Source organism: Tupaia chinensis, unplaced genomic scaffold, assembly GCF_000334495.1.
Source record: "Tupaia chinensis unplaced genomic scaffold, TupChi_1.0 Scaffold000624_1, whole genome shotgun sequence".
Classification (NCBI taxonomy): Eukaryota; Metazoa; Chordata; class Mammalia; order Scandentia; family Tupaiidae; genus Tupaia; species Tupaia belangeri.
In genome coordinates, this window is record NW_006160144.1 from 378,378 (window position 1) to 390,896 (window position 12,519).

The 12,519-nt window shown below is 36.3% G+C and overlaps 1 protein-coding gene across 1 annotated transcript in view; it reads right to left on the reverse strand.

The window, feature by feature from the left end:
- LOC102485237 (uncharacterized) overlaps positions 1-12,519 on the reverse strand; it is a 134,260-nt gene that overhangs the window by 24,226 nt on the left and 97,515 nt on the right. Inside the window, exons 30-36 of the mRNA XM_027775988.1 lie at positions 11,294-11,347; positions 10,226-10,330; positions 9,095-9,148; positions 7,936-8,040; positions 4,474-4,527; positions 3,437-3,541; positions 1,039-1,092 (exon numbers count right to left, since the gene is read on the reverse strand). Coding sequence (XP_027631789.1) covers positions 1,039-1,092; positions 3,437-3,541; positions 4,474-4,527; positions 7,936-8,040; positions 9,095-9,148; positions 10,226-10,330; positions 11,294-11,347 — 531 coding nt within the window. The remainder of the gene's footprint in view (positions 1-1,038; positions 1,093-3,436; positions 3,542-4,473; positions 4,528-7,935; positions 8,041-9,094; positions 9,149-10,225; positions 10,331-11,293; positions 11,348-12,519) is intronic.

Genomic DNA, 12,519 nt, shown 5'->3' on the forward strand with positions numbered 1-12,519 from the left:
TTAGCTGGGAATTCTTATCTAAAGCAACAGGTAGCTTTCAACTACAAAGAGTTTCTCATCTATATGCTGTTGACCATGAAAAACTGCTAATGAAACATCCTGTGTTGTCTCTTGAGCTAACAAGATCATCTTCCTTTCCCATATAAGATCATAGGCTCACCCTCTATTGTTGTAATGTATAGATAGTCCATATATTAACTGTGTCTTTACTTAGCAAGACAAGATTTCTATCTAGGTCTTTGCAACCAGCAATGTTATTGCCCTGGCCTGGGACTGAAGTTATCAAACATCCTTCCCAGTAATCACGATCTACGAAGAAGATACAACAGACAAATGGACTTCCTCATCCTGAGAACTGTGATTGATTTTACCTGATCTGACAAGACAAACAGCATGTCTTATAATTATTGCTTCCATGCTTTGTATACCCTGTTCCTTAAATTTTTTACTACCCCTCACCCTCCTTACTTCCTAAACCTCCCTCAATAAATACGCATGTTTTAATAACCATGGTGTGGCGGTCTGGAGCTGGCTCTGGCTGTGGCCGGCTGAGAACATGCTAAGGAGCAATGAGGTCTCAGTCTAATTTTTTGTTCCTGATCACCCGTGTCGCCTTCCTGTGTACGAGCCACCCACCATTGCTGAGGCCAGACCCCGGCAGATGGCCATGCTACAATCCCTTCTCCTCTTCTTGGGACTTTGAGCTTGCACGCTACACACGCCCAGTGTGAGTTTTAAGCTGCCGGCTTCAGAATTTGAACTGTGGTCGACTATGTGGGAGTCCAGCAACATAACCATTATGCCATCTGCTGTTCCCACTTGTCACAAACTTCTAAAATAACTAATTTTTTGCTGTATATAAATACATTTCAAATGTAAAGGTTGGGAAAACTCAAAGCTAGATGTCAAAACATAATCAAGGGCATTATTTGGTAAAATACAGATATTTTAAAAAAGCATAACCAGTGAAACAGTTTATAATAATAATAATATAACATTATAAACACAATCACAAGAATTTCATATTTAAATTCTCACCTTTGAGAGACTTTACACCATCTAACACTCTGTTCTGAAACACCTGTCCAGTACCTACAAGAAAAGGCAAAATCATGTTAGAGTGAAAATTATATGGACACTCACTAAGGAGTGTTTTGTATTTCACAATTCTAGGAACTTCTTTATGTTTTTTCCCAAAAATATAATTTTGTATGAAAATTAAAACGAAGGTTAGAATAGCAAATTTTTTAAGTGATAATTTTCTATAATCTTTAATCAGTTTTTGTGAATTTGGATTATGCTGAAGCATCAACAGCAACATCACTACCACTGCCACCACTGCTGATACATCATCATCATCATTATCATCATCATGGCTTCATGTTTGTTTACCCACTGAAACTTATGATCTAATTTAATATCCAATGAGGCAGAGTTGGGAGGTGAGACATAGTAGGAGGTGTTTAGGAATAGGGACAGCTTCTTCATGAACAGATGAAAGGTGTCTGAATTCTCACTGATTAGTTCCTCCCAGAGCAGGCTGTTACAAAAGCAAGTTGACCTCCCATGGTTCTCTCTCTCTTTGCTCATGCCTACTTTCTTTGACCATGTTGTAATGTTGCAGAGGCTAGTTAGATGCTGGGTACATGCACTTAAACTTTTCAGTCACCAAAATCATGAGCCAAATAAACCTTTTTTCTTTATAAATCTCCCAGTCTTGGGTATTCTGTTATATTCTACTTGAGATGAAGACAATCACCTTTATAACTACTGGTTCATTGGAAAAGTCTTGGTGCATTTTTGTATATAAAAACATAAAGTATGTCAATACTTTTCCAATGACCCAATATAACAACAGTACATTAGCTTTTCTTTATTGAGGTTCCTGCCAAGCATTTTTCAATGTACTTTATCTCATTTGATTTCTCCCCACTTTATTTATTTATTTATTTATTTAATTTATTTTTTTTGGAGATGTTTTTGCTATAGGGTGTTTGTGCTCACCAGAAAGACAAAGAGAGATAGAGAGACAGAAAGCGAGAAATTAGCCTCTGGGGGGATGGCCAAGCAGCAATTCTTTCTCCTCCATTCTCCTCTAGGGATCTTGGGCTCCCACGCATATGCCCCCAGCGTGAGTTTAAGCCACCAGGTCTGGGATTTGAACTCCTGTTGACTACATGGGAGTCCAGCAACATAGCCATTATGCTATCTGCTGGTCCCAATTTTACCCCACTTTAAAACAAGGGAATTGAGGGATAAGCAGATGAAATAATGGCTACATTGTTGGACTCCCACATGTCTGACCAAGGTTTGAATGTTGGACCTGGAGGCATGAAACTCATGCCGGGCATATGTGCATGCATGCCCAAAACCCTAAGAAGAGAATGGAGGAGAAGGGATTGTGGTATAACCATCCCCCTGGGGGGCTGATTTCTTGTTTCTGTCTCTGTTGCTCTCTGTCTCTCTGGTGAGCACACGCACCCTATACAAAAACTATCTCTTAAAAAATAATGAGGAAATTAAGGCAGAGAGTGGTTAAAAAGTAACTTGTTTAAGGTATCACAGCTGATAAGTAGTGGAGACAGGATTTGAGTCTGTGGACTCAGATTTAAAACATTCTTCTCTTAGGATAGAGAAAGATAGCAAGTGAACAATAGAGAGACGGGAAATGCATGGAAAAGACATTGAATGTTGAATTGGGGAGATTAATGTCTCTGTACTGACTGACATGCATGGCATTCCCTTTTGAAAAAACAATGTAATACACTGTAAAGTTATATGTAATCCAATGTAATATAAAGAAGATTATGATGATAATAAAAATAAATAAATAAATAAATAAAAAAAAGAAAGTGCAAATTAAAACCACAAAGAAATATTATATATATATATTTTAAATAAATATATGTTATTTGTGTTAACAAATAAGGGGTTTATTGTTGGTTTTTTAAATTAATAAATATTTTAAACGTTTTCTTACATAATTCATAAACCATCAAATATTGATACAGATAATCTCATAAACAAAACTTTGTTCTCTTCAATAAATTCTAAGTAAACAGCTAAAAAAAAAAATTCTTCTCTTAACCTTGTCACTCTATTGTTGTTTCTCTTTTTTTCTTTGACTTTTTCTTTCCCTTTCCTTCTAATTGTCTTTTACTCTTCCTGTTTGCCTTTCTTCCCCTAATTATAATTAGGCCTTATAATTAGGATAAGTAATATTAACTTGTTTTATTCATAACTTGGTAATGATTTGATTATTTAAAAAAGGAAAATTTAATTAAATTACATGGTTTCTACATAACCTCAGACTTTTTTTTTTCTAATAAAGTTCAGGCATTTATATAGAAAATTTCATAGGAAAGTTTTATAACTTCTCAAAAAATCCACAAAATTAGGCTCCCTATAAGGCCTAAGTGATAGCTATATGGCTCACCATCCATTGGCAGGGTTTTCTTCAGCTCTGAGTATTCTTGATCTGTCAGCTCAATCCCCATGTTTCTAAGAAGACTTTGAAGGTCTCCAACATCAACTTTTTTTCCTTTGAAAAGATGAGAATACAGACAGTTGAGAATTTTAAAACTCACCTTTATTTCAAATAAGTCAACAGTCATGCCTATAAAGAATCATCCACATTTGACAGTAAGAAGGGAAGAATGAAATAAGTCTACATATGTAGAGTCAATGGAGAAATCATATGGAGAAGATATTTCTCTAATTTAATGAAGAGGAAGCTCTTCTAAATCTAAGAACAAGAGATACTCAATTTTGGTGATATTACTGACCAGGTACTAGAACATAGGTGGTTAATCTAAAACATTCACATTGTTTTGAAGTAACTTTTGATCTGAATTATCTTATTAGGTGTTCACAGTGATAAGAATAGTGATTTTACCTATTTACTGTACCTATCTGAATTTTGGGCAAAAAAAAAAAAAAGGTTCTGTAGTAAAGTGTATTATTAGAAAAGAAATTATTACAGAGTAGAATGACATGATAGCAAGACAGAGCCCATTGATGAGTTTTTAAAACCTAAATTATCTAATGGCAGAGTGTAGTAGATACAAATATTTAAACAATAATAGTTTAAAACTCCTTGTGTTTTTTTTTTTTTTTTTTTTTTTTTTTTTTAAAAAAAAAGGGAGCCTGCCTCTCCAAGAGACACTCAAGGGAGCATGCGCTTGCCAGAGACACTCCCCAGGTGTATGGCTACACCACAATTCCTTCTCTTTCATTCTCCTCTTGGGATTATGGGCATGCACACACATGTGCCCAGCATGTCCTTGAGGCTGCCAGGTCTAGGACTCGAACTGTGGAGTCAGCCATGTGAAATCCAGTGCCTCAACCACCACGTCATCTATTGCCCCAAAACTTTATTCTTTCTAAAGTCAGTGATTGGGGAGTTAAAAATGTGTTCAAAACAGTATAGTGTGAAGCTTAAGAATGTCAGTTTCATAGTAACTTTTTACTCACCTGAAAAATTTTTCACTTCATCCATCACGTTTTTAAGAGTGACTTGCCCATCAGCTGAAAGTAAGGCATAAATTACAGATGTAGATACTAAGAGATATGAAATATCAATGGAATATACTAACTTCCTATGATTTGCTCTAGAAAAATTTAAAATAAATTTACTTGATGAAAAAAACAACCAAACAAAAACTCTTTCAAGATCATGGAAAAGAAAGGGTAATCCTAAATGTTAAAATGACTATAATAACAATGTTTCTTTGACTTTCTATCTTCTAAGCCACTAAGTCACATATGTGCCAGAAAAAGCTGAATTTCAAACTGCTCTTTCTGTGGAATTGGCTTTCTCACTTGAATACTTTGGAGATAATTAACTCTTTTTTGTTTGTTTTTGGAGAGGTTTTGCTATAGGGCGCGTGCGCTCGCCAGAAAGACAGAGAGAGACAGAGAGACAGAAAGGGAGAAATCCCCCCCCACGGAGGATGGCCATGCCACAATCCCTTCTCCTCCATTCTCCTCTTGGAATCTTGGGCATGCATGCACATGTGCCCGGCGTGAGTTTAAGTCACCGGGTCCGGGACTCAAATCGTGGCTGACTACATGATAGTTCAGCAACATAGCCATTATGCTAACTGCTGGTCCCGATACTTAACTCTTTAATGTGCTGATAAAACAGAGCTTGAAAGTCATTCTTATCGTACACAAATTGGATTTTGGACATCACGTGTTTATACTTAAGTTCTTCCTTCCTAACACTTTAATTTTTGCTTCAATTATATCTTATTTTATATTGTATAAATTATGAATAATTTTTAGTTCAATCTATCTATCTATTTATCTATCTATCTATATACATATATATATATATCAGTTAGAAATGGACTTGAGTAGTAGAAACTCAACAGATTCAATTTAATGCAACAAATATCGAATGCCTACTAGGTACTTGCCACTGTTGTAAATTCTAAGGATATAGTAATGAATGACATGAAAAAAATTATGTAGCATCTTAGAAGGTGAAAAATGGTAGGGGGAAAAATGAATCTAATAAATGCAGCTATTTAAACAGAGAAGTTTTTAAAGATCTCACTGAGGTGATATTTGAGAAGACAAAGGTGAGGGAATGAGCCAGGTATCTGGGAGAATAGTGTTCCTGGCAGAGGTAAGAGTAAGTGAAAAGGCTTGAGATAGAAACATGACTGGCTCATGTGTCTGGAGGTTAGTATATCTAGAAAGGACTCAGCAGAGAAAAACAGCAGGAGAAGAAATCAGAGAGGCTGAATGTATTACACAAAGCCTTCCAGGTCATAGCAAGGACTCTTGGTTTTAACCCTGAGAGAAATGAGGAGCCAGAGGTTCCACTGGATAGTCTTAGGTTGAGGAGTTTAATGAACTAATTTATATTTTAACAGGATAATTATGGATATATATGGAGAACTGACAAGGGGCAAAAGTAGGAGCAGAGAAAATATTGAGAAAGTTACTGCAATAATCCAGAGGAGTAACAGTGGCTTGGACAGGAAAGGAATGTTGGACGAAGGAAACATGGACATAGTGGGAGAGCCATAATTTTGAAGAGGAGTCAATCTTAAAGGCTTAAGGACTGGATGTAGGGTGTGATTTTTTTTAAAAAATAGAGAAGTCAGGATGACTTCCCAATTTTTAGCTGAAGCAATGGGATAGATGGAGCTGATATTTACTGATAAGAAAAAAATCTGAGACAGAAGTCTGCTTTGGGACTATCAAGAGTTTGGTTTTAGACATGTTAAGTTTTTGATTTTATTAGATTATCTAAGTAGGCAGGTGAATACATGATTCTGAATTCAGAGAAGTCCATAAATAAACATAAATTGGGAGTTATCGGTATGAATAGATTATTTAAAGTTACATTGCTATTTAAGATCATGGCGTGCATGTAGACAGAGAAGCAATCCAAGGATTAATCTCAGAGCGTTCAAAGAATGAACCCTCTGAAGGGTGAGAGAAAAGCTGGAAAGCAGTAAAAGTGGAGCAATGAGTGAGCTACAAGAACAATAATGGGGCCAGCAGGTGGTGTAGTGATTAAGATGCTGGATTCCCACATGGTTGACTGCAGTTGGAGTTTTGGATAGGCAGCTTGAAAATCATGCCTCTGTGTTGTGTGTGTGTGTATGTGTGTGTGTGTGTGTGGTATATGTGTGTGTGTGTGTGTGTGTGTGTGTGGGATATGTGTGTGTGTGTGTGTGTGTGTGTGTGGGATATGTGTGTGTGTGTGTGTGTGTGTGTGTGTATGTCCAAAATCCCAGGAGGAGAATGGAAGAGAAGGGATTGTTGTGTGGCTATCCCTGGGGAACGGGGGTGGGGGGGGGTAGGTGGGTGATTTCTCACTTTCCTTCTCTTTGTTTCTCTCTGTCTTTCTCAGGTAAGCACACATGCCCTACAGCAAAAACAAACAAACACAAACAGAAGAATAAAAAGAATTACCAGTCAAAAGATCATTAATGCTCTTGACTATCTGCTTATAAAATAATGTATTTTTTTTTTGTAGAGAGATTTTTTTTTTTTTTTTTTTTTTTTTTCCCTCCAGCATTTTTTTTTTTCTTAGAGAGATTTTTGCTATAGGGAGCATGAGCTCGCTGGAGAGTGAGAGACAGAAAGTAAGAGATTACCCTCCCTCTCGGGGTACAATACCTTCTCCTTCACTCTCCTCTCAGGATCTTAGGCATAAGTTTTAAGCCACTGGGTCTGGGACTTGAACCGCGGTTGACTGCGTAAAAGTCCAGTGATGTAACCATTATACCATCTGCTGGTCCCATAAAATCAATTCTTAAAGAGATATCAAAGTTGTAATATGGCCATCTTTCAAGTGGGATTTAAAGTTCCTGAACATTACTGTGGAATGATGGAGAGTTGCCCACAGATATGGGAATTTTTAAAGTTTCAAGGATAGAAGCATGATATACTTTTTAGTATAATCATAACCATCTTCCCACTGTGATACCTGACATCCAAGGTGAGAGAAGAGTAACACTCATTATTGCCTATCTCTTTTTAATTTTCTATTTAGAATGGCCAGGGAAAATATGACCATTACTATTCACTTAAGAAAATTCCTGGTTGGCATTTTAATAATTTCCCACTATGATAATCTCTTCTTTCTCTTTTTCATTCTATTCTATTTCCATCTTTCTTTATCCTCCTCTTACTTTTATGTTTTATTTTTCTCCTCCCCTGGCAGTGTTCCTAGAGATTTCTTTGAGCTTAGCTCCACAGTCAACAAAGTTGTCATGAAATATAACAGCATATTGACAAGAATAACAGGAGAAATAATTTATTTGAATTTAGGTCTATTTTTTCCCTTAAATGTTTTCTAAATGACTTAATTCCAAGTAATCACAGTCATGGTTTTTTGTTTGTTTGTTTTATATAATATAAAACACACAAATTTCTGTCATTCTGAGGAGATTAGTATGTTTAAACACTTACCACCCACTGGCAGATTCTGGATCAGATCTTTAAGTTCCTTTTCTGTAAGGCTAATGCCCATGTTCCTCAAAACTGTGTCCAGTTTATTGACATCAATCATCCCTCCTTGTGAAAGAGACAGGCATATATGTGAAATTTAAGGAATCCCCAAAACAACAAAACTATCAATTTTATGTAGAAGGGTCTTCAAAAAGTTCTTAAAAAATGGGTATTATGAAAAAAACTATGTGTGGATATCAATAAATATTTTGTAGCCACATAAACTCATATTTAATTCCATTTTTCATGAACCTTTTGAAGTACCTTTGTATTATAATTATCATTTTCAGCATAATGACCCAGGCCAAAGGCCAAATAAGTCTGATAAAAATAACAAAAACAGTCAATACTGGGTTTAACAATTGAAACCTCTTCAAGTAAAAGGAATAATCAACACAGCATGAAGTGCTTTCCTTTAAAAAAAAAAAAAAAAAGGTTTTTGCCATAAGGCATGGGCACTCACCAGAGAAATACAGAGAGAAGGAAAATGGGAAATCACTCCCCCCGCCCCAAAGGGGGATGGCCATGTCACAATATCTTTTCCTCCATTCTCCTCTCAGGATTTTGTGCATGCAAGAACACATATCTGGTGTGATTTTCATGCCACTGGGTCTGGGACTCACATTGCAGTTGGCCATGTGGGAGTCTGGCACCTTAGCCACTATTCCACCTGCTGACCCCTACACAGCATAAAGTTTTAAACATGTTAATAATTTCATAGTCAATCCAATAGTGGAAATGACTAATCTTATAAGTGCAGTTTATTTTTGCTGATTGGCCCTTCATACTATTTCTACTAATGACCAAATTCTCTGCATAACTGAATCAATTATAGTGTACTCTCCCTCTACATATTTTCTTTTAGCATTACAAATGTAGACTTTATTAATTATTTTCCCTGAGTGCAAAAATATTCTCAGAGTATAAAACTTCTTTCCAGACCAGGACACAAAAGTAAAAATAAAATAGCAAATTACAATGGCCCACGGAAAAAGTAAGAACATAAAATCAATGTATATAACCAGTGATGATATTCACAATTTAGTAACTAGGGAACTGTACAAACAAAAAACTTGAGGGATTTCAGGTCCACCTATATTTCCTAACAATTCTCACTCACCTTTAAGAGACTTCACACCATTCACCAGTCTATTCTGATAGATCTTTCCATCTGCTGTAAGAAATTGCACAATTGGGTCATAGACATATTATGTTGGAGATCCATTAAAATAAAATACAAAAGCTAAAATTTTAAGAAAGTATATTTGATTAAGTGCACTGAAAATGTCCAATTAGAAACAATAAAATGAAAGAATGGAGAGAGCTCTTAATGCAGACATTCCACCTGTTCATGAATAATGGAGGCAGTTACTACTGGCCAACTTCCATGCTTACATGTTTTTCTTTCTTTCTTTCTTTCTTTCTCTTTTTTTTTTTTTTTTTTTTAGCTAGAGGGTGTATGTGCTTATGTGCTTTCCAGAGAGAGACAAAGAGCATGAGAGAGATGGAGAGGAGAAAACAGTTCTCATAGGGGATAGCAGCACTACATTCCCTTCTTCTCACTCTCTCTCTCTTTTCAGTATGTTGGGTACTCATGCACACACATTCACTGTGTTTCTCACACCATCAGGTCTGGGGCTTGTGGGATCTGTTGGCCATGTGGGATCCAGCTGCTTAACCCCCAGGTCATGGAACTGGTCCTCCATTTCTCTTTTTGATTATCTATTTGTTAACTCCTAATGTGTTCTCCCCTCTCTGTTTCTTTATTCACATCTTAATTTTTTTCCTCTCAGTGGAATCCAAAGTGACAATATAAATATTTCCCCCTAATGGCAAGATTCATGACTACTGTATTTAACTCCTAAACTGAGACAGAACTTCTTGTTAAGGCAGGATCAGGCCAGCTAGTGGCACGGTGGTTAAGGCAGCTGGATTCCACATGACCAACTGTGTGATTAAAGTCCTGGACCTGGTGGCTTGAAAAACGCACAGATATGTGTGTGTACAAAATCCCAAGAGGAGAATGGAGGAGAAGAGATTGTGGTATGGCCATCCCCTGCTTCTCTCTGTCTCTCTGATAAGCACACATGGCACATGCCCTGTAGCAAAATTATAGAAAAAAAGATCATACTAAGTATTTTTCAGATGGACAATTTTTCTTTTATGATCAAATAGAGATAATTTAAAATTTTTTCACAAATAAAAAACATAAAGTTTACTTGAAGCCTATACTAGAATTTAAAATTCTCACCATCCACTGGCAGATTTTTTAACAGCTTTGAACATTCCTTTTCTGTGAGGTTTATTCCCATGTTTCCCAGAACATTTTTCATATCACTGACATCAATTATTTCTCCTTCAAAAACAAAAACAAATTATATCAGAATTTTAATGATGATCTAATCCCAACATGAAAAAGAAAATCCCAGCTTGTTCCTCGTGAATTTCACTGCCCAATGAAAGCAAAGACAGAGTGTGACATTTCTAAATATCTGATCAATAACATTCATGGAAATGAATACTTTTCCAGTAAAATGATTCGCAACATATTAATGAGATAAGACAGCACGGTTACAATATCAGGTGGACTATCAACACACGAGAAAATGAGACTTAACATAATTTCCTAGTGAATTAGGGGTTTATTAGGACGGATCTAAATCTGTCATCAGATCAGACGGTCTTTCTGATTATCTTTAAATAACAAAATCAGATATATCTTCAGCAAAGCTTTACTTTTTTTTGGAGAGGTTTTTGCTATAGGGCGCGTGCGCTCGTCAGACAGACAGACAGAGAGATAGAAAGCAAGACATCACCCCCCCAGGGGAGACGGCCATGCCGCAATCCCTTCTCCTCCATTCTCCTCTTGGGATCTTGGGAACACACGCACGTGTGCCCGGCGTGAGTTTAAGCCACCAGGTCCGGGACTCGAACCGCGGTCGACCACATGGGAGTCCAGTGACATAGCCATTACGCTAACTGCTGGTCCCAGCAAAGCTTTACTTTATCATTTATTAATTTAATCTAGAATTTTATTTTCCTCCTACATAGGAATGGTAATATAACGTCATCAGATCCAAGCAACAAAGATACAAAACTGAACTGAACATTTTGTTACTAAAATGAGATAATTCAAAACAATTGATTAGACAGAAGATAAAATGTCAGAACACACAGGGAACTAAAAAACAACTTTCAAATACTGGGTCGTCAGGAAAGTCATTATGCATTTTTGCATAGAAAAACACAAAAAAATTCCTGATGACCTAATATAATTTTGAGTAAAACATATACTCTTAAATTTGTATTAACTTCTCACCTGTTAGAGATTTCACTCCATCCATAAACTCGTCAAGATCAACCTTTCCATCAGCTATAAGGCAAAAATAAGAACGACCTAGACTTAGAAAAAAATGCAATATGAAGCCTTTATCTTATGGAAGTCTATTCCTTCCCATTGTTCTCTTCAACTTCTAAATGTCAACTTTCAAATCTTAGATTTCAGGGATTTTATAAAAATAATAAGTGATCAATGTCCTAGATTAGAGGTTGGCAAAGTATGCAAGTGCATCTGGCATGTACAGTGGGATCAAGGAACTGAACCCATCTTCCATATGACTTTCAGCATTGCAGAGCGACACACAACTGCTCGATTCTTGGTTGATTTTTTTTTTAATGATTCTATTAGCAATATATTTTTTAAATCTGCCCTCTAGTACCTCAAATGAGAGAGCAAAGTTGTGAATTCTGCTCATGCTTGAATCTATCTTTAAAAAAGGGAAGGGAATTATGGTCAAATATTACCAGAGGCAACAATCTTTATTACCTAGGTTTGGTAGTAGTGACTGAAACAATCACCCAGACATATCCATAGAACTTTACTGTAAGTTTTAAGCAGACCCCTGTGTCTACCCAATGTCCAAAATGGCCAAGTAAGTCAGATTGGCCTGTGGTTTTGAACTGGATAGACATGTCAACTACCACTGTCTGCAGAAGATATAAGTACTGTGGAGCTACGTGAATACTGTTATTATTATTTTCTTTTATTTATATTCGATATATTTTGAGTTTGATCTTTACTCTGTTGGAGATTTGATAGTTGCTTTTTGAAAAATTATTTATTTAATTTTACATATTATTATTATTATTACTCAATTTAATGAGGGAGAGAAAGAGAGAGTAAGAAAGCAAATCATCAGGTCTAGGAGTCGAATTGTGGTCAGCCATGTGGGAGTCCAGTACCCCAACCACCATGCCACCTGTTGGCCCTTATATTATTTTTTATAGGGAATAAGGAAACAGAAAACTATTGACTGGTCTCTGTCTCTTCATTCTAAAGATGAAAATTTAAAATATCTCAACTTAGAGAGAGAAGGTTGTTCCTAATTTTTGTAGGGTCTTCTAAGAAGGACATTTAATCTATTGTACCATGGGAATGTCAGAAGAGGCTTCAGAGATATTGTGATCCCCTAGGGTATGTATCTTAAAAATATGTTGGGCCAGCGGGGTGTGTGGTGGTTGATGTGTTGTACTTTCACATGGTTG